The following is a 23,602-nucleotide window of genomic DNA, read 5'->3' on the forward strand; positions in this document are numbered from 1 at the left end:
GTGTAATACTGAATCATAAGTATGGCTTGGGTTTTTGTAGATGAAGGAGGTTACGACTGTTCAGAATGATGATATGATACGAGGTTATGATTAATAGGTTGACTGTTTATAGAGGTGATAGGACCTTTTAAAGTTTAATTCAGGAGATGTTAACTCTTTCAAGAACTGCTGTTATGGTGCCCCGGATCCTAATGTGTTGATTGTTGCATGATTCATTAAACCGGTTAACAATTAAACATAGTTAATTACATAAATAAATGTCTTCAGATTCATGTCAAAGTCAAGTCACGACACAGTTTGAAAAGTCATACTCAGTGGTGCGTTGTGTTGGATTTGCTCCAAACATAAGACTTTGTATTCAGGATATAATGTAAAGTTAATTTAATTTCCATTCATTTCAATTGAATGCCTTATTGCAATCAGGATGCGTGTTTGGAATATTTTTTATTCTGAACAGACTTCCTTCTTTTCACTCTGTCATTTTGGTTAGTGTTGTGGCGTAACTACATTGTTGTTGACCCATCCTCAGTTTTCTCCTTTCACAGTTGTTAAACTCTGTAACTGTTTTGAAGTCACCATTTGCTTCATGGTGAAATCCCTAAGCGGTTTCCTTCCCTTTCGGCAACAAGTTGGGAAGGACGCCTGTCTTTGTAGTGACTAGGTGTTTTGATACGCAATCAAAAAAAAGTGTGATTAATAACTTCACCATGCTCAAAGGGTTATTCAATGTCTGCTTTTTATTATTTTTACCCATCTACCAATAGGGTTACCTCCCTAGTCTTTGTGATTGAATCTGTGTTTGAAATTCACTGCTCGACTGAGGGACTTTACAGATAACTATGTGTGGGGTACAGGGCTGAGGTAGTCATTCTAAAATGATGTTAAACACTAGTATTGTACACAGAGTGAGTCCATGCAACTTATTATGTGACTCGTTAATCAAAATTGGACTACTTATTTAGGCGTGGCATAACAAAGGGTTTGAATACTGAATATTGACTTCTAAAAACATAATTACACTTTGACATGGGTTATTGGGGTATTGTTGTGTAGTAGTGGCGCGCGGGTCTAGGGGATGTTACGGTGACCACATTACCGTAACACCGGCAGTAAAGAGTCATGACCGCAGTCAAATTCCACTTGACCGTTTTGTCACGGTAATTGGACTTCTCCAAGCTCTGATGCTGCTGATGGTCAGCACACTATTGTCCCTCTAATCACTCTGACATCAATGTATTCAGCCCAAGGGCACAACGGCCACTGTCCGCTAAAGGCATGACATTTTTTAAGGCATTACATCCAAGCATTACAGCCAGGCATTACAGCCAAGCATTACAGCCAAGCATTACTGCCAAGCATGACGGCCACACGAGACTATGCCGCCAGGAAACTTGGGCATTATCAAGTGCTTGTCAAATTGTGAATGAGAAACTGATGAAGTGTGTGCCGCCTGTGCACGAAACAAAGCAGAGCTCATGCCTTTCATGTGACTTTATTCCAATCTTCATTGGAGTTGCGTCATGCAGTCTTAGAATGTAATACAAATCAAAACATATAGCCCAACGTTTGTATCACATAAATAACCCTAAATTAAGCATACAGGACGACCTGTTTCTTTGTTAACAGCTCAACACAGAATAGCTGCGTGCGCGCACACCCTCAGAAATCGTTTGAAATCATTCTTTCTATTTTATTCAACTATGTTCAATTATATTCTTCATACTATAAAATAATATCAAATAATGCCACGGAATTCTAAGCAAATCTTGACTGCTAAATGAACTAATGTAGCCCACAGCCATTTGGCATATCATGGCAAATCCAGATCAGGGCATAACATAAGGAACTCAAAGTATGCTATTCTGTTCTTCTGAAATAGATTACATTTTCTTCATATCATGTTTCTTTAGACCTGTCTAACATAAATAATGGATTTATTGTGATGGTGTAGACTATCTTAAATGGATTTATTAGACTTTTTAAAATGAACAGTAGATGTTCCATAGGTCTGGATCAGTAGCTTGTAGGTGTGGAAGCCAGGAGATGCTAAATGTGTTTGTGTTCATGAACGGTCAATTACCTTGAGACCAGCGGTTATTTGCTTGACAATCACTAGCTGACAAAATGTAATCACCTCCGCAGCCCTGCGCGAGTCAGCTATTTGTTCACCCGCCCGCAATTGCTAATAACCATCAGCAACTGCCCGACTACATGTGATAAAGTGATTTAGATATGGGCCTGATTTAGATATGGGCCTGATTTAGATATGGGCCTGATTTAGATATGGGCATGATTTAGATATGTTTCTGCATATCATTTCTGACATTTTGGTAGGCTATTTGTTAATCAACTTGTCTATAATTAGATACATGCAGCTTCTCTTCTGTCATTGTATGTTACCCTACAAGACTAAATAAACTCTTGCTCACCAGAATAATGTCATAAATCAATAGAATGCGGAGCAAAGACGTTAAGGGACCGGGGAGAAAAGGCAATCAGTTTGTCTTGGATGCACATGTGGTTGAAATACTATCAGCTTTTATTATGCTGATAAAGACAGCACCTTTTACAGACCAGTGGTGGTCCATGCCATTTACGATGAGGGAGGATGATCATTTTTTATTGCTATCATTTCTATTACAGCATATTGTATTACTGTCATTGATATTCCATTCACCCAGCTCAATGTAAAATCAGTAGGTTTAGGCTACTACATGATACTCAAATTTGACCTGTACCCATCATGTGTTTGCTACAACCTAGCCTACAGTATGAATGAACGTTTACAACATAGGTGCACAGGTTGAGAGATTTTTGATTAATGAAGGTGGCAGACAGTGACGCATTCAATACCGCCTTGCACACTCTTGCCTGCATCTAGCTGATCTAGGGTGTAATCATTAGTTCACCAGTTACGAATGTGAGTTTTTATTGGTCAAATTCAGGTATATTTATCTCCGTTTCGTTCTGTTCGCTTCCATTTAAAAAACGAATCAGAATCAGTGGAATGAATGCACCCCTGATCACATGCAAACACAGTTGACTTACATAAGCAGCCACAAAAAACAGCATGGTCACTTTGCTCGTTGTATATATAATTCCTTCTCGCAACTATCTACGCGCTCTCCTCCTCTCACCTTTTCTCTTCGCTTGAAGACTTCAGTGCACAACATAGCAGCTGTCTGTGACCAAAAAAAACTTTACATGCCAAACCTTCATATCATGACCGTTAACGTCATGGTCAACATAGCTACTAGACCTAACGCGTTAGTAAACTCGCTACAATCATGCAATACAGTGTACAGTCAGAAAGCAGTTTAGCAGTTACCCCGGCGGGCCCGGGGGCAATACATTTATAAAACCAAAAGCTTACCTTGACTTAGAAGAGTTCCAGTGTTGGATAGCCATCTATCTAACATAGCATCCCTCTCTGTTTGAGCCTATTGGTTGAGTAGTCTAAACTAGCTAGCTGCATTTGCTAGCTAAGTGCAAGTGAAAGTAAAACAGAAAAATGTAAACCAAATATAGTTAGCTCTCTCTCTCTTGCTTCTCAATATTTTGGAATAAATTAATTTGTTTAAAACTGTTCAACTATTATCTTTTTCTCTCTTTGAGTCAACTACTCACTACATTTTATGCACTGCAGTGCTAGCTAGCTGTATCTTATGCTTTCAGTACTAGAGTCATTCTCTGATCATTTGATTGGGTGGACAACATGTCAGTTCATGCTGTAAGAGCTCTAATAAGTTGGAGCACGTCCTCCTGAAGTTGTCATAATTACTGTGTAAGTCTATGGAAGAGGGTGAGAACCATGAGCCTCCTAGGTTTTGTTTTGAAGTCAATATACCCAGAGGAGGACAGTAGCTAGCTGGCCTCTGGCTACACCATGGTGCTACCCTACAGAGTGCATCTGAGGCGACTGTAGACCTTAAATGCAAAACAATGTATTTTTATCAATTATTTGGTGACATGTTAATGTATTTAGTATAGTTTTATCTAAAAAGGATAACTTTTTTAATGTTTCAATATTTGTATTTGTATGAAATTCACTGAGGATGATGGTCCTCCTCTTCTTCTGAGGAGGAGCCTCCACTGCTAAAGACAATATCTAACTGAGCATTCACATTCTCTCAAGATGCTGAAAGAAAGAAATCATATTTCTCCACTCCTGTTCCAGAGTCCAAATTTTGCTTACATTTAGTATACATTTAATGCAAAAAATGCTTAATTCGGCAGGAGTTAATATTAAGGCTATGTGTGAGATGTTATAGACCCATCGTCAGTGTCCACATTTCAGTTTCCATTTAACCCATCTGAACAGTAGGCTACAGTTCCCTTGATGTTCCAAATCTAAATCAAATTAATAAATCAAATTAAATGTATTTGTCACATACAGTGGGGAGAACAAGTATTTGATAGACTGCCGATTTGGCAGGTTTTCCTACTTACAAAGCATGTAGAGGTCTGTCATTTTTATCATAGATACACTTCAACTGTGAGAGACGGAATCTAAAACATAATCCAGAAAATCACATTGTATGATTTTTAAGTAATTAATTGGCATTTAATTGCATGACATAAGTAATTGATCACCTACCAACCAGTAAGAATTCGGTCTCTCACAGTTTTTCTTTAAGAAGCCCTCCTGTTCGCCACTCATTACCTGTATTAACTGCACCTGTTTGAACTCGTTACCTGTATAAAAGACACCTGTCCACACACTCAATCAAACAGACTCCAACCTCTCCACAATGGCCAAGACCAGAGAGCTGTGTAAGGACATCAGGGATACAATTGTAGACCTGCACAAGGCTGGGATGGACTACAGGACAATAGGCAAGCAGCTTGGTGAGAAGGCAACAACTGTTGGCGCAATTATTAGAAAATGGAAAAAGTTCAAGATGACGGTCAGCCTCGGTCTGGGGCTCCATGCACGATCTCACCTCGTGAGGCATCAATGATCATGAGGAAGGTGAGGGATCAGCCCAGAACAACACAGCAGGACCTGGTCAATGACCTGAAGAGAGCTGGGACCACAGTCTCAAAGAAAACCATTAGTAACACACTACGCCGTCATGGATTAAAATCCTGCAGCTCACACAAGGTCCCCCTGCTCAAGCCAGCGCATGTCCAGGCCCGTCTGAAGTTTGCCAATGACCATCTGGATGATCCAGAGGAGGAATGGGAGAAGGTCATGTGGTCTGATGAGACAAAAATAGAGCTTTTTGGTCTAAACTCCACTCGCCGTGTTTGGAGGAAGAAGAAGGATGAGTACAACTCCAAGAACACCATCCCAACTGTGAAGCATGGAGGTGGAAACATCATTCTTTGGGGATGTTTTTCTGCAAAGGGGACAGCACGACTGCACCGTAATGAGGGGAGGATGGATGGGGCCATGTATCACGAGATCTTGGCCAACAACCTCCTTCCCTCAGTAAGAGCATTGAAGATGGGTCGTGGCTGGGTCTTCCAGCATGACAACGACCTGAAACCCACAGCCAGGGCAACTAAGGAGTGGCTCCGTAAGAAGCATCTCAAGGTCCTGGAGTGGCCTAGCCAGTCTCCAGACCTGAACCCAATAAGAAATCTTTGGAGGGAGCTGAAAGTTTGTATTGCCCAGCGACAGCCCCGAAGCCTGAAGGATCTGGAGAAGGTCTGTATGGAGGAGTGGGCCAAAATCCTGCAGTGTGTGCAAACCTGGTCAAGAACTACAGGAAACGTATGATCTCTGTAATTGCAAAAAGAGGTTTCTGTACCAAATATTAAGTTCTGATTTTCTGATGTATCAAATACTTATGTCATGCAATAAAATGCAAATGAATTACTTAAAAATCATACAATGTGATTTTCTGGATTTTTGTTTTAGATTCCGTCTCTCACAGTTGAAGTGTACCTATGATAAAAATTACAGACCTCCATGCTTTGTACCGGCCAAATCGGCAGTGTATCAAATACTTGTTCTTCCACTGTATATGTAGCAGTTCTGCTTTTGTCCCTCTCCTTGGCCCTACTTGAGCTCAAACCAGGGACCCTCTCCACACATCGACAACAGTCACCCTTGAAGCACCATTACCCATCGCTCCACAAAAGCCGCAGCCCTTGCAGAGCAAAGGAAACAACCACTTCAAGGTCTCAGAGCCAGTGACGTCACCGATTGAAACACTATTAGCGCGCAACGCGCTAACTAGCTAGCCATTTTACACCGGTTACACTCACCCTCCTTTTTGACCTCCTCTTTTTCCGCAGCAACCAGTGATCCGGATCAACAGCATCAATGTCACAGTGTTCCTTCCGTCCCTCTCCTCGCACTGAACCAGGGACCCTCTGCACACATCAACAACTGCCTCCCTCGAAGCATTGTTACCTATCACTCCACAAAAGCCGCGGCCCTTGCAGAGCAAGGGAAACAACTACTTCAAGGTCTCAGAGTGAGTGACGTCACAGATTGAAACGCTATTAGTGTGCACCCAGCCAACTATCTAGCCATAACACCGGTTACACATACACATGTTTAGCAGATGTTATTGAGGGTGTAGCGAAATGCTTGTGTTTCTAGCTCCAACAGTACAGTAACATCTAACAATTAACAACAATACACGCAATACTCACAACTTAAAAGTAAAAGAATGGAATATATAAATATTAGAATGAGCAATGTCAGACTGGCATAGACTAAAATAAAGTGGAATATAATACAGTATACACATATGAGATGAGTAAAGCAAAAATATGTAGACATTAGTATAGTGGCTAGTGTTCCATTATTAAAGTGACCAGTGATTTCATGTCTATAGGGCAGCAGCATCTAAGGTGCAGGGTTACGTAACCGGGTGGAAGCTGCCTTGTGATGGCTATTTAACAGTCTGATGGCCTTGAGATAGAAGCTGTTTTTCAGTCTCTCGGTGCACCTGTACTGACCTCACCTTCTGAATGATAGCGGACCAGGCAGTGATACAGCCCGACAGGAGGCACTCAATTGTGCATCTGTAAAAGTTTGTGAGGGTTTTAGGTGCCAAGCCAAATTTCTTCAGCCTCCTTGAAGAAGCACTGTTGCGCCTTCTTCACACACTAGCTGTGTGGGTGGACCATTTCAGATCGTCAGTGATGTGTATGCCGAGGAACTTGAAGCTTTCCATCTGCTCCACTGCGATCCCATCATTGTGGATAGGGGCGTGCTCCCTCTGCTGTTTCCTGAAGTCCACGATCAGCTCCTTTGTTTTGTCAACATTGAGTGAGAGATTATTTTAAATGGGTCTAGAGTGTCAGGTAAGGTGCTACGGGGCGATAGTAATCTCTTTGGTAGCAAGCCGCGTCGGTGGCACTGTGTTATCCTCAAAGTGGGCAAAGAAGGTGTTTAGCTTGTCCGGAAGCAAGATGCCTGTGTCCGCGACGAGGCTGGTTTTACACCCCCACGTTTCTTCTTCCCAGGGAGTTCTTTATTTCTGTCTGTGTGATATACTGAGAACTGTATGGACTGGCTTTATGGATAAAGACACTATATCCTGAGAGAGCCATGTTTCCGTGAAACAGAGTATGTTACAATCCCTGATGTCTCTCTGGAAGGAGATTCTCGCCCTGAGCTCATCTACTTTATTATCCAGAGACTGAACATTAGTGAGTAATATACTCGGAAGCGGTGGATGGTGTGCGCGCCTCCTGAGTTGGACTAGAAGTCCACTCCGAATACCTATTCTCCGCTGGCAGTGTTTTAGATCAGCCTCTGGAATCAGTTCAGTTGCCATGGGGGGTACGAACAATTCGGGAAATTCGCATTCCCGCTCGTAATGCTGGTGAGTTACCGCCTCTCTGATATACAAACGTTATTTCCGGCTGTATGTAATAACACAAAACATGTCCTTGGCTAATAATTTAATAAATAACACACAAAATAACAAAATACTGCAAAGTTGTTTAGGAGTTAGAAGCAGAGCTGCCCTATCTGTCGGCGCTATCTTGGGACATGTTTTAAGTCCGTGTTTTGTGACTGTCGAATTTGTATAGGTCCTCACAATCATCACACATAACACTGCTATCATCCTCATTTACCACTTCACCAAATGTTTTCCAAATATTACATTACTGGCCCTCCCTTCTCTTTATTATCAACTATCCATTTTGCATCTTTTCTCTAATTGAATTAAACTCCGACATTGCCCTTTTTGCCTCCTGTGGATTTGATGTAAACTTTTTCTGCCTGTTTCCAAAAGCATTTGGCGATTGACGTGTAGGTCATCTCTTTATTCAACCTGCCTGCCACCCACCCGATATTTAATGACCCTAAACCCGTCCACCCCGCGGATATAACCGTGGGTGTAATTGAATCAATTTCAACACAACTAAATGTGGAAAAAGTCAAGGGGTGTGAATACTTTCTGAAGGCACTGTATATGTGTGTGCATGTGGCCCATATTCAGTTCTGATGACAACAGAACATCTGCACATAAAGGCTTTTATGATAAGGGGATATCTGAGAGTGTTTCAGGTGGCACTTTCTCTCTCCCTCTCTCTCCCCCTCTCTTTCTCTCTCGTCTTATTCTGGGCTGCTGGAATGAAGGTTAGATACCTTGACTTCCTTTGTCTCCTCCTATTATCCTCTTTTGATGCTGTCATCAGAGAGGGACAGTGGAGTGAGCGGTTGAAGGGAACAATGAAGATGGCGCTCTTCATATTACACCACCTCAGTATTGCACTGCATAGAGAGAAATACACAATGCACATCAGAGCACTGAACATTACAGAGTGGAACTGAACACTGTCAAGCAGATTACTAGGAAATACTGCAGCACTCAATACTACAGCAGAACACTGCAGTTCAGTTCTGTTCTAGTTTAGTACACCAAGAACTTCTAGGTAACAGTAAGTTGTGTTCAAGATTAGACTAGGCATAGTGAAGAACAGTACAACCAATTTACCAGACCAAAGAGTATGTGACATACAGTAGTGGGGATAGTGGGGACATTACAAAGCCAGTCATCACCATCCCTGTAGTAATCACATTAAACCAGTCATCATAGCCCAGCTCAGTTTCCCAGATCAGAATCAGGTGTGGGTGAGGATAGTACAATTTGCCTATTAGCTATCCTCCCTCTCTCACTATCTCTGTGTGGAGAGTATAGCAACAATGGCTAGCTAGGTTCTGTTCTGTGCTTCAGTGTATGGTAAACATCCCCAGGCCAGGCTCCTGCTATTTAAAGACTGCATTTAGTAACCACACCTCTGGCTCTGGGCATAGCCTGGAACTACACTGTATGTGTGACTCTTGTACTGTCACCCACAAGTGGGAGGAGGCCAGGTCATGTGTGAATGAGAACATGCAATGGAAAAGGTGTGTGATATGAGTCATAGTCAGGGATGTTGTCCGTGTGTACAAGGGAAAACTATAACATGAGTAAAGGACAGCCTAAGGCCCACTATGACACACAGTTCATGTTAACACCAGAGCGTGTTCTCTCTCCCGCTTTTCCCTTCCCCCACTTTATTCCTGTCTTTTGCTAACTCTCCGTGTGTGTGTGCCTCACAGGAAGTTGGTGGCACCTTAATTGAGTAGGATGGGCTCGTGGGAATGGCTGGAGTGGAATGAGTGGAACGGTATCAAATACATGTTTCCCATGTGTTTGAAGCCATTCCATTGACTCCGTTCCAGCGATTATAATGAGCCGTCCTCCCTTCAGCAGCCTCCACTGGTGTGTGTGTGTGTGTGTGTATGAAAATGCATAATTCAGTCAATACTTACCAAATTCCCTGCATCCTGAGTGTAAGTGTGAGAGAGCCCCATGCAGTCAGGGTTTTCCGACGTGGCCCAGACACAATGGTGATCTAACTTCTCTAGAGTAGGGGGCAGCATTCGGAATTTTGGATGAAAAGCATGCCCAAATTAAACGGCCTGCTACTCGGGCCCAGAAGATATGATGTGCATATAACTGGTAGATTTGGATGGAAAACACTCTAAAGTTTCCAAAACTGTTAAAATAGTGTTTCTGAGTATAACATTTTTGGCAGGCGAAAACCTGAGAAGTAGTTTTCTTTTCAATGCCATTACAGTATCCATTGACTTAGGACTCAATTTTCAGTTCCTATGCCTTCCACTAGATGTCAACAGTCTTTAGAAATTGTTTCAGACTTGTATTCTTATAAATGAGGGAGTAAGACCAGTCTGAATGAGTGGACCCTGACGTGTCACAGAGCTTTTTCATGCGCGATCCCGAGAGAGTGCATTTCTTGTTTACCTTTTATATTGACAACGTTATTGTCCGGTTGAAATATTATAGATCATTTAGGCTAAAAACAACCTGAGGATTGAATATAAACATCGTTTGACATGTTTCTATGAACTTTACGGATACAATTAGGATTTTTTTTGTCTGCCTGTTTTGACTGCGTTTGAGTCTGGATTATTGAAGAAAACGTGCGAACGAAACGGAGGTTTTTGGATTTAAAGAGACTTTATCGAACAAAAGGAACATTTATTGAGTGAATGAATGTATTCTGAGTGCAACCATATGAAGATGATCAAAGGTAAGGGATTAATTTTATCTCTATTTCTGAGTTTTGTAACGCTTCTGCTTGGCTGGTTACTGTTTGTAATAATTTGTCAACTGGGCTATGTTCTCAAATAATCGTACGGTATGCTTTCGCCGTAAAGCATTTTAAAAATCTGATACCGTGGTTGGATTCACAAGACGTTCATCTTTAAACCTATGTAAAATATGTTTTGTTTTCTGAATTTTTATAATGAGTATTTCTGTATTTGAATTTGGCGCTCTGCAATCTCACTGGATGTTGGCCAGTTGGGACGCTAGCATCCCACATACCCTAGAGAGGCTAATCAGCCAATCCTCTAACGGACCTAGACGATAGCAAAGCTTACCCACTAGTCCTCACACTCCACTCCACTCTTTCTTTCTATCCATTCCCCATCTCTGTCAAAATCTCTCTCTGACTCCTCTTTTTTGTTAGCTCATTGTGATAACTACACCTACAATATACCACTTCCCCAAATACACCTACTGTTAATAGGTAGTCAAAACATATTGTGTTGGCATGTTGCCATCATTGATGGTGGCATGTTGCTACGGGTGTTAATACCATGTTACCATAGGTCAGGGTGACTGTTTTCGCTGTTTCAGTGTTTGATGCTTGTGTGTGTGGTGTGTGTGTGTGTGTGTGTGTGTGTGTGTGTGTGTGTGTGTGTGTGTGTGTTTTTATGAAGAAGAAAATAGTCAAAATAAAGAAAAACCCTTGAATAAGTAGGTTTGTCCAAACTTTTGACTGATAGTCAGACTGCCTGCGCATTATACTCACATCTATCTCACAAGACATCCACAAGATTGTGTCCAAGTAAGTACCTCAGTGGCCTACATGACTGTATTTAGTAAATACTAACATTATTGTGAGTGCTTATACAGGGCTATTTAGGTCTCAAGTTGACAGTATTTTCTGTTTGTTCTTACAGGAGCAGGCTATCCCGAGACTCCCGATACAGACATTCAGAAACAGACATGGTCTTTTTTTCTTTAAAGTATTGTTTTATGTAGGATGCTACATTTTTGTCCAGTTGCAATTGGAAGTAGGCATAATTTGAAAAAAAAACAAACATTTATATTAGGTCATATAAATCAATATATAAATATTTATATAGCCCTTCGTACATCAGCTGATATCTCAAAGTGCTGTACAGAAACCCAGCCTAAAACCCCAAACAGCAAGCAATGCAGGTGTTGAAGCACGTTGGCTAGGAAAAACTCCCTAGAAAGGCCAAAACCTAGGAAGAAACCTAGAGAGGAACCAGGCTATGAGGGGTGGCCAGTCCTCTTCTGGCTGTGCCGGGTGGAGATTATAACAGAATATTAGGTCATATTTTTTTTTTATATGGCCTAGGCTCGGAAGAAATAGACTCCAATTAAGCCCTCTTGTTGTTTGTAAAGTCAAATTAAAATGAAGATTATTGTTGAAGTGAATTACTCGACTGGTGTAGTTTTTCTCCATCTGTTGCTGTGTGCCACTTGCATAAAGAGTTCGCTATATTTTCAGAACCAGACGCTGGTCAACTCCTATTGATTGTGCTGCGGTTGCAGCTTTACGTTTCAGCACCACAAAATGGTCCGCTGCCTGCTTTATTAGATAAATTCAAATGTAACTTTTGCATTATTTAGGTAGGGTAACTTCCTTCTTGGGACATTGCATTTCGGGCTTTTTGCATCTCAGTCCTATATATTTTTATTAATGTATATTGTTTTTTAATAAAAACATATTTAGAATCATTTGGGGGGCTTTTGGGGGACAGATAATATTGCTGGTGGGCCAGATTTGTCAGTTGGAGAACCCTAATCTATACAGTAGGCCATAATTGATTTCGGCCCAATAGGCCTGGCATATTCCCATGTTCAAGGAGCGTTCCCTTTTGATTGGGTTACTCTGCAAGTGAGGAGAGGATATTCTCCACTGGTGGCCTGCTCTCCAGGGACCATCGCATGAGCCTGAAGCCATAGACTGACCAAACTACTGTTTCTAAAAATGAATTCAAAGGCAGTAATAAGTCATTTTCCGTTTAATTTGTATTTCATTCTCTAAGTAAGTCACAGCCTATATGTGCAATTTTTTAGACGAATAATGATGAATAGACTATACAATGAAATGTTGTTTAAATACTGAGCGCTTTATGTCCCTACCAGCCTATTGTAACGCACTCACAAATGCTTCACAATGTATTTCTTTGTAGGATATAGCCTTGAAATAATATAGCCTAAATAATACATTTTCATTCAGTCTTAGTCTCCTTGTCTGGCTCCTGACCTATGTAGAGTGTTTATATGCTGTTTATTATGACATGTAGCCTATTTGAAACGATGTGCACTTCTTACATTCACCGTTTCATGTTTATTCAATAATATTCATTATAATCATATGGTTTGGTTTCAATACTTCAAAAACAAATGGTCGGTCCAGGTGGTCACGAAAGTAAATGGGTGTTGGTTCAATTGTGATTTGAATGAATAGGGCAAATTTGGAGCGTCAGTATGTTTTCCCGTGAGCACACAGCAGTTTTAGGAGCGGTTGGAAAGGACATGAAGCAGGAGCAGTGGGCAAGCACCACTTCATGAGCAACGAGCAGGATTTCCAACCACTCAAATCAGCTCACATGCTCTGGTGTGTGTTTTGTGTACGTGTATGGTTATGCATGCATGCTGATACTATCCACTAGTGATACACATCACAGGTGGTTGATGGTCTTTGACAGTGTTTGTGTGTATGATATCAGCTATGGGACATTGGGTTTGATGGCCTAAATATGGTCTGTGTGTATTGCATATGTGTGTGTGTGAATGTGATGCATGCAATATGATATGGGCTAAAGTGAATGCCTTCCATATAGAAGTCAGATTCCACTGCAGGCTCTATCCATTATGAGAGAAGTACGGGGTGTGGAATTCAGGCCTCTACATCTTGTCATTCATTTTCACACTCTTGCACAGATACAGATGTAGAGCCTTGTAGGGGCTCCTCTCAATACTTTGTTGTCGACCAAGTAAAGGGAAAAAGGACTCTGAATTGTTGGTAAAAGGAACTGTAAGTAAGCATTTAACTGTTAGCGTACACCTATTGCTCATGACGCATGTGACAAATACATTTGGTTTGATTTGCCCTGGATGGCTGAGATAGTAAAGGAATCAACACAACTCGCCTCTAAATCAATTCTGTACACTTGACTAGATCTAGTGAGGAAAGCATCAGAGTTTTTTGCCATCACAGTGACAACCTGAAGTGAGATGTGTGTGTGTGTGTACTAGCAGGACTGAGGAACCTACCCAGTAACCCCTCCCTCTTTAGACCTTACAGAAGAGGTGAGACGCCCCTACTCCAGGGCAAGTATTGTACATCAACTCAATGTTACTTGTAAAACCTCTGTTTATATTTATTTTCAATTATCAAGTTTGACAGAATAAAGAAAATGATTAGTTGTAAGCAGGGGTTTGTACCTACATTATTTTCTGATCGTTTTGTTCTGAACAGAACCATTTTTTGTTGTTGTTCCATTCCACTGTAAAGTTCTGAACGAGTTTGTCACGCCCTGGTCTAAGTATTTTGTGTTTTCTTCATGTATTGGGTCAGGCCAGGGTGTGGCATAGAGTTTTTGTATTGTGGGGTGTTTTGTCTTGGGATTTTGGAATGTGTGTATAGTGGGATTGTAGTTTAGTGGGGTGTTCTAGGAGAGTCTATGGCTGTCTGAAGTGGTTCTCAATCAGAGGCAGGTGTTTACCGTTGTCTCTGATTGGGAACCATATTTAGGCAGCCATATTCTTTGGTTGTATTGTGGGTGATTGTCCTGTGTGTCTTGATGTCCTGGTTAGAGGTTAGTAGACACTTGTATAGGCTGTTTTCGGTTTTCGTTTTGTTGTGTGTTACGTTTGTTTATTAAAGATGAATCACAATAGAAACGCTGCAGTTTGGTCCGACTCTCCTTCACCATTAGAAAGCCGTTACAGAGTTCAAACCCCCAAGAGTACCAGTTTATATTTATATACTTTCGGTTCCTTTTTTAACCTGTGAAATCAACTGTTTTTTCCATTTCGCTCATTAAAATACTTCACCAATCAGTGCAGACAAAGCTAGCTGTTGACATCTTACGTCTATGGCGCAACTCAAATTTTGTGGGTGAGGAGAAAGCGAGAGAAGGCTGAGGAGGAGGCTTTGAGAGCTGGGCATCTTTTTATGACATGCTTTATTTGAATTAAGTGCACAGAATTATACCTGGCAGGAGCGGCTTCAATGAAGGAACTTTGAATGTCCTTTGAGCTAGCAAGCTAACAAGCTTAAGCTAGCAAGCTAACAAGCTTGTGTGTACAGAGTAGCACCAGAATAAAAAACACATTTTACCTTTTTGTAGTTAAATCCAACTAGGCCTACACTGTGGTATCCTTAACTAGCATTGAAAAAGTTTATAAATTCTTCTCTAGCTAATCAAAAATCTATCTCTCTATCTTCTGAATCACTCTGGTAACATCAATATAGTAGTTAATGCTTCGGAGGGGGACGGTAGCCTTAACATGCACACACACTGGCAAAGATTTTCAGCTTACAGGCAGACACTGGCATACGTTTCTGAGTGACACAGTGATGGCTTTGCATAGGCGCTTAGTTGCATTTTTTTGTGGGACTAGAAAAAAATGGCTGGGGGAAAAAAAACGGTTCCCATGCTTTTAAAATAACGGTTCTGTTGTGGAACAGTATATGGATCACTTTCGTTCCCGGTTTCGTTTCTGTTCCTTGAGATCTGTAACTATTTTCCGGTTTTCAGTTCTATTCCTTGAACCGCTTCCAACCCCTTCTTGTAAGCATCGATGTTATTTTAGTTTATAAATATCCTCTGAATACCCAATGCACTTTTCTCCTTATTATATTTTGCCCTATAAGACTAATTAAACCCTTGCTCACCAGAATATTGCCGTAAATTGATAGAATGAATACTTCAATCTAGTTGACATCGGTAAAGTTTCCTTTGTCATCTTCTTCTGTTGAAAATTTCCAAATTACTTTAATTTCTAAGGAAATAAAAAAAATGTGTGAAAGCAACTCGACATGTTTCTGATAAGTTTTCAATTTAGTTTGGATGCATATTTTATGTGGTTGAAACACAATCAGCTTTTATGACGCTAATAAAGATAGCACCTCCACTCCAGTTCCCAATTAAACATTTTGCCTACATTTGGTGTATCATTTTACAGCAAGAAATGCTTAGTTCTGCAGGAGTTAATATTAAGGCAATGTGTGAGAGGTTATAGACCTACAGTCAGTTTCCAGGTTTTAGTTTCGATCTAACCCACCTGAACAGTAGGCTACAGTTCCCTTGACGTGCCATAGGCCTATTCAAAATCCCCATCTTGTGACTGTCGAATGTGTATAATGCCTCACAATCATCACACATAGGCTAACATAGCCGGCACTGCCATCATCCTCTTTTACCACTCCACCAAATCTTTCCCCAACTACCTTCGCTTTATGTTCAACTCTCCATTTCGCAGCTTTTCTCTTCTTGAATAAAACTTTGACATTGTCATTTTTCCTCCATGTATTGACGTTAACTTTTCTTCCTGTTCCCAAAAGCATTTGGCGATTGGCGTGTAGGCTACTTGGCGCTTGTACAGTTAGACCTTGAGGCTTAGGTTTACGCACTAATGCCAGATAGCCTAAAATAATGAAAGAAAAACCTCAAGTAGCCTATAGATATAAATTGCCCATGAACTTTTTTCATTCAGCCCATTTAATGACCCTAAACCCATCTGTCCCGTGGATATAACCGCAGGGTCTGCGGGTTATGAGTCAACCTGCACATCACACACTGTGTGTGTGTGTGTGTGTGTGTGTGCTTGCCTCTGTGTGGGTGCTGTATGTTTTCAGGAGGCTGTCTGCACTCTGCACATCCTGCCTCTGTTGCCATGGTGATCCCTTCTCCAAAACCTTGCCATTTCCTGTGTGTATGTTTGTGTGCACGCGTGCGTGTGCGTGCAGCAGGGAATGGGTTGGTTTTTAAATAATAGTGAGACAGTGGCGAGGGGTATTAGATAAATAAACAACTCCAGCTGCAGTAACACTGAGGTAATAACAGTATTAGGTTAACATTGCTGAATATAGACCCGGGCAGCTATGGGTTTGGTCCTTATTCTCCTAGCCATAGCTTCCTTTCCTCTCTTCATCCTCTATGTTAGCCGTGATGTCCGTCTTAGGCCTGGGTGTAGAGGGGTTAGATTGATAGATGCTATTGTTACTGCCATTGGCATAAGGAGAGGAGAGAGGACAGAGAGAGAGCTAAATGTGTATTCTCATAGAGAGAGGGGGAGGCAGGGAGATGGAGACTGAGATGGAGATACGGAGAGAGAGAGACACACACACACACTGTGGGCAAGCAGGGAGCTACAAAGGAAGTAGCAGGACCATGGTCAGCTCCAGAGGGCCAGAGAGGCCAAGGTCAGTCAGCCCAATGGGCAGCTCTACAGTCACCAACTGGGGCTGGGTATTCAACACCAATATTACTCAGTCTAGGTTCTGCAACCAATTGGCACCTGGAATAGGTCCCACCTGTCCCTCATTATCCCAAATGGGTATAAGTAGAGGTGCAGTCACTCGGGCGCTTGGACAGACAGGCAGAGGGTACATCTAGACTTCAGAAGAACTGGAGTGAATATGATAAGCACCTCGATCCAACAACAAAGAAGATTCTAGGCAATGTTTGACTCACCAAAAGTCGGAAGTTTACATACACTTTTCAACCACTCCAAAAATGTATTGTTAACAAACTATAGTTTTGGCTAGTTAGTTAGGACATCTACTTTGTTTATGACACAAGTAATTTTTCCAATAATTGTTTACAGACATATTATTTCACTTATAATTCACTGTATCAGTGGATCAGAAGTTTAAATACACTAAGTTGACTGTGCCTTTAAACAGCTTGGAAAATTCCAGAAAATGATGTCATGGCATTAGAAGCTTCTGATAGGCTAATTGACATCATTTGGGTCAATTGGAGGTGTACCTGTGGATGTATTTCAAGGCCTACCTCTTTGTTTGACATCATGGAAAAATCCAAAGAAATCAGCTAAGACCTCAGAAAAAAAATTGTAGACCTCTACAAGTCTGGTTCATCTTCATCAGAAGAAACTCCCAGGAATCCCAGTTCGACAATAAATGACTGATTTGTTCCATAAAGGCCATCATTTATGTCCAAATAGCCACGTTGTTAGCGTGTTAAGCCCAGTAATCCATCTTCATGAGGCGCAAGCACTTCGTCCAGACAAAAACTCGAAAAGTTCCGTTACAGGTCGTAGAAACAAGTCAAACGATGTATGGAATCAATATTTAGGATGCTTTTAACATAAAACATCAATAAGCTTCCAACTGGAGAATTCCTATGTCTGAAGAAAAGCACTGGAACGAGAGGTAAATATGTCAGGAGCGCGCGTCACAAGCCTGAGCCACTCTTTCCTATCCAATACTAATAATAATATGCATATATTAGCATCTGGGACAGAGTAGGAGGCAGTTCACTCTGGGCACGCTATTCATCCAAAGTGAAAATGCTGCCCCCTATCCCAAAAAGGATAAACACCATGGGACCACGCAGCCGTCATACTGCTCAGGAAGGAGATGCATTCGGTCTCCTAGAGATTAACATATTTTTGTGCAAAAAGTGCAAATCAATCCCAGAATAACAGCAAAGGACCTTGTGAAGATGCTGGAGGAACCGTATCTATATCCACAGTAAAACGAGTCCTATATCGACATAACCTGAAAGGGCACTCAGCAAGGAAGAAGCCACTGCTCCAAAACCACCATAAAAAAAAGCCAGACTATGGTTTGCAACTGAACATGGGGACAAAGATTCTACGAGTTGGAGAAATGTCATCTGGTTTGATGAAACAAAAATAGAACTGTTTGTCCATAATGACCATCATTATGTTTGGAGGAAAAAGGGGGAGGCCTGCAAGCCGAAGAACACCATCCCAATGGTGAAGCACAGGGGTGGCAGCATCATGTTGTTGGGGTGCTTTGCCTCAGGAGGGACTGGTGCACTTCACAGAATAAATGGCATCATGAGGCAAGAAAAGGATGTGGATATATTGAAGCAACATCTCAAGACATCAATCAGGAAGTTAACTTCTTGCGTCGAGCCATCCCGGATCCGGTATCGTGACTACAGCCTCAAGCTCATTACCATAACGCAACGTTAACTATTCATGAAAATCGCAAATGAAATGAAATTAATCTATTTGCTCTCAAGCTTAGCCTTTTGTTAACAACACTGTCATCTCAGATTTTCAAAATATGCTTCTCAACCATTGCAAAACAAGCATTTGTGTAACAGTATTGATAGCTAGCGTAGCATTTAGCATAGCATTTAGCGTTAGCATTCAGCAGGCAACATTTTCACAAAACCCAGAAAAGCATTCAAATAAAATCATTTACCTTTGAAGAACTTCGGATGTTTTCATTGAGGAGACTCTCAGATAGCAAATGTTCAGTTTTTCCTGAAAGATTATTTGTTTAGGACAAATCGCTCCGTTTTCTGCGTCACGTTTAGCTACGAAAAAAACCTTTATCCAGGATTGTGTAAATCTATCCGCAACTCATTAGCATAACACAACGTTAACTATTCATGAAAATCGCAAATGAAATGAAATTAATCTATTTGCTCTCAAGCTTAGCCTTTTGTTAACAACACTGTCATCTCAGATTTTCAAAATATGCTTTTGAACCATAGCTAAACAAGCATTTGTGTAACAGTATTGATAGCCTAGCATAGGATTATGCCTGTCTTTCAGCATGCAACATTTTCACAAAAACCAGAAAAGGATTCAAATAAAATCATTTACCTTTGAAGAACTTTAGATGTTTTCAATGAGGAGACTCTCAGTTAGATAGCAAATGTTCCGTTTTTACAAAAAATATTATTTGTGTCGACTAATCGCTCCGTTTTGTTCATCACGTTTGGGTAAGAAAAAAAAATGAAAAAAAAATATATATATATATATATATTAAGTCATTAAAACGCGAACTTTTTTCCAAATTAACTCCATAATATCGACAGAAACATGGCAAACCGATGTTTAGAATCAATCCTCAAGGTGTTTTTCACATATCTATCGACGATAAATCCTTCGTGGCAGTTGACTTTCTCTTCTGAAGAAATGGAACGTCCATGGACCTACAGATTACGCAATAATTTCGACACAGGACACCGAGCGGGACACCAGGTAAATGTAGTCTCTTATGGTCAATCTTCCAATGATATGCCTACAAACACGTCACAATGCTGCAGACATCTTGGACGAACGGCAGAGCGCATAAGCTCGTTCACAGCATATTCACAGCCTTATAAGGAGACGATATTAAAACAGAGCGTCAAAAATCCTGCTCATTTCCTGTTTGAAGTTTCATCTTGGTTTCGCCTGTAAGATCAGTTCTGGGGCACTCACAGATAATATCTTTGCAGTTTTGAAAACGTCAGAGTGTTTTCTTTCCAAAGCTGGCAATTATATGCATAGTCGAGCATCTTTTCGTGACAAAATATTGCGCTTAAAACGGGCACGTTTTTTTATCCAATAATGACATAGCGCCCCCATAGGTTGAAGAGGTTAAAGCTTGGTCGCAAATGGGTCTTCCAAATGGACTATGACCTCAAGCATTCTTCCAACGTTGTGGCAAAATAGCTTAAGGACAACAAAGTCAAGGTATTGGAGTTGCCATCACAAAGCCCTGACCTCAATCCTATAGAACATGTGTGGGCAGAACTTAAAAAGTGTGTGTGAGCAAGGAGGCCTACAAACCTGACTCAGTTACACCAGCTCTGTCAGGAGGAATGGGACAAAATTCATCCAACTTACTGTGGGAAGCTTGTGGAAGGCTACCCGAAACGTTTGACCCAAGTTAAACAATTTAAAGGCAATGCTACCAAATACTAATTGAGTGTATGTCAACTTCTGATCCACTGGGAATGTGATGAAATAAATAAATGCTGAAATAAATCATTCTCTCTACTATTATTCTGACATTTCACATACTTCAAATAAAGTGGTGATCCTAACTGAGCTAAGACAGGGAATCTTTACTAGGGTTAAATCTCAGGAATTGTGAAAAACTGAGTTTAAATGTTTTTGGCTAAGGTGTATGTAAACTTCTGACTTCAACTGCATCTCTCTCTTCATTTTTTTCCCCCCAAAGGAAGAGGACCCATGCTGCGTCCCGTGCAGCACATCGTCCCGCGCATGTTGAGAGCAAGGGTTGAAACCCCGGACTCATCTCTCTCTCCTTTTGTTCATTAACACAGGCTGTCCGAGGAGCCCCCACGGCGGACGCAGAGTGACCCACCCGTTACCTGAGAGGCCTTTCCATTGTATTTCTCCCCTCCCCATTCCCCACAACCTTAATTAAAGAACAACTTTGGTTAGAGCACCGCAAAACGGTCTCCCGCTGTCTTATTTTACTGTGAGTTTCACCTCTGACTCCCCTAGGCTGCCACAACATACACTACAGTAGACACTCAGAGGGGACTGACAGCCATCCATCTATCCTGTCCGTAAGCTCTTGTCTTTGAAAGAGGACTCTCAGGGCTTCAGCAGTCAGCCCTGTCCTTCCCAGTGCTCTGTTTCAAATGGACTAAGTTCCTTTAGATGCTCTAGGCTAAATGTATGTCCTCTGTCCAAGGTGATCTACATGATGTGTGTGAACTCTGCACACGTAATACTACCTCACCTGTCTGATGTATATGACTTCCCTTTGATGCTGCTGAGGTGAATGTTGTTTCTCATCTCTCTTTTCTTCTTATTTGCGCTCTCTCTTCCTTTTCTCTTCCTCTCTATCAGATCCTCCAAGGCCCACCCAGGTCCTGTGGTCCACATAAGTGACAACCCCATGGATGAGGGAAAGGTATAGAGTGTCTCTCTGCCCACATATTGTGTATATTACATTACGTGTGTGTATCGTTCCTTGTTGTTAATGTTGAAGAGTGTGCCATGCCCACCTGCCATCAATGAGTCTAAAGACAGACAGAAAGTCAGAGAGAAAGTCAGTCATGTGGGTGATGTTATAAAACATTATAGGTTTAGCCTTTATTAAACATTATAGGTTTAGTCTTTATAAAACATTATCGGTTTAGCCTTTATAAAACATTATAGGTTTAGTCTTTATAAAACATTATAGGTTTAGCCTTTATAAAACATTATAGGTTTAGCCTTTATAAAACATTATCGGTTTAGTCTTTATAAAACATTATAGGTTTAGCCTTTATAAAACATTAGAGGTTTAGCCTTTATGAAACATTATAGGTTTAACCTTTATAAAACATTATAGGTTTAGCCTTTATAAAACATTATAGGTTTAGCCTTTATAAAACATTATAGGTTTAGCCTTTATGAAACATTATAGGTTTAACCTTTATAAAACATTATAGGTTTAGCCTTTATAAAACATTATATGTTTAGCCTTTATGAAACATTATAGGTTTAGCCTTTATAAAACATTATAGGTTTAGCCTTTATAAAACATTATAGGTTTAGCCTTTATAAAATATTATAGGTTTAGCCTTTATAAAACATTATAGGTTTAGCCTTTATAAAACATTATAGGTTTAGCCTTTATAAAACATTATAGGTTTAGCCTTCATAAAACATTATAGGTTTAGCCTTTATGAAACATTATAGGTTTAACCTTTATAAAACATTATAGGTTTAGCCTTTATAAAACATTATATGTTTAGCCTTTATGAAATATTATAGGTTTAGCCTTTATAAAACATTATAGGTTTAGCCTTTATAAAACATTATAGGTTTAGCCTTTATAAAACATTATAGGTTTAGCCTTTATAAAACATTATAGGTTTAGCCTTTATAAAACATTATAGGTTTAGCCTTTATAAAACATTATAGGTTTAGCCTTTATTACACATTATAGGTTTAGCCTTTATAAAACATTATAGGTTTAACCTTTATGAAACATTATAGGTTTAGCCTTTATAAAACATTATAGGTTTAGTCTTTATAAAACATTATAGGTTTAGCCTTTATAAAACATTATAGGTTTAGCCTTTATAAAACATTATAGGTTTAGCCTTTATAAAACATTAGAGGTTTAGCCTTTATGAAACATTATAGGTTTAACCTTTATAAAACATTATAGGTTTAGCCTTTATAAAACATTATAGGTTTAGTCTTTATAAAACATTAGAGGTTTAGTCTTTATAAAACATTATAGGTTTAGCCTTTATAAAACATTATAGGTTTAGCCTTTATGAAACATTAGAGGTTTAGTCTTTATAAAACATTATAGGTTTAACCTTTATAAAACATTATAGGTTTTTGATAGATGAATGACTTGTGAGCCACAGTTTGTCTATCAATTACCTGTGTTTTTGTACTCATGGTAATGATTTATCATTTGATTTAATTGAAAAGAGTCCATTGTTTGCAATACGTTGATAGTATCAACTTTAGAGTGGGGGAGGCATGGTTTGGTTAACCGATATCAATAAAACATTTAACAAAATGCACTTATTTTTCTTGTCGTTGGTTTAGAACCAAGGTCAAAAGGCGACTCCTATAAGCTGTGAATCCTGTATGCATTGTCTTTCACCCCCCTTCATCCCACCACAGCCTGCCGTGTGAATTTTGAGCATATTATTCCTTCTCTGACGTGGGTCATCTTCTCACCGGGGCCAAATCTCACTAGCTGCCTGTCACTTTTTCATTCCAGCTTATAATTGGATATGAGTCTGGGATCGTGGTCTTGTGGGATCTGAAATCAAAGAAGGCAGACTACCGGTACACTTATGACGAGGTAGGCACCATCTCCCACAATGCCTTTCAGTGCCTCTCTTCCAGTGATCTGGGGAACGCATGAAAATACTAAAAGAGGAATCAAATATTAATGAACTGCTTTGTATAAATAGATGTGTGCTGTATATACAGTATGTGTGTGTTTGTTTGTGTATGCGTGCACTGTGTGTGTACTGTGTGCTTGTATGCCATATTCATTGTTTGCCTTTGAGAGATCACATCAAATGGCTTTAGAGTCTGTGGAGGACTAGAGATGTAGTGGAGGCATGTACCTACTC

At 40.4% G+C, this 23,602-nt stretch overlaps 1 protein-coding gene across 1 annotated transcript in view; it reads left to right on the plus strand.

Annotated features, from left to right (window-relative positions):
• stxbp5a (syntaxin binding protein 5a (tomosyn)) overlaps positions 1-23,602 on the plus strand; it is a 164,807-nt gene that overhangs the window by 72,497 nt on the left and 68,708 nt on the right. The window contains exons 6-7 of the mRNA XM_065008922.1: positions 21,357-21,420; positions 23,242-23,325. Of these exons, the coding sequence (XP_064864994.1) occupies positions 21,357-21,420; positions 23,242-23,325 (148 nt within the window). The remainder of the gene's footprint in view (positions 1-21,356; positions 21,421-23,241; positions 23,326-23,602) is intronic.

The sequence above is a fragment of the Oncorhynchus nerka genome, linkage group LG24 (assembly GCF_034236695.1).
Source record: "Oncorhynchus nerka isolate Pitt River linkage group LG24, Oner_Uvic_2.0, whole genome shotgun sequence".
In the NCBI taxonomy this organism is placed as follows: Eukaryota; Metazoa; Chordata; class Actinopteri; order Salmoniformes; family Salmonidae; genus Oncorhynchus; species Oncorhynchus nerka.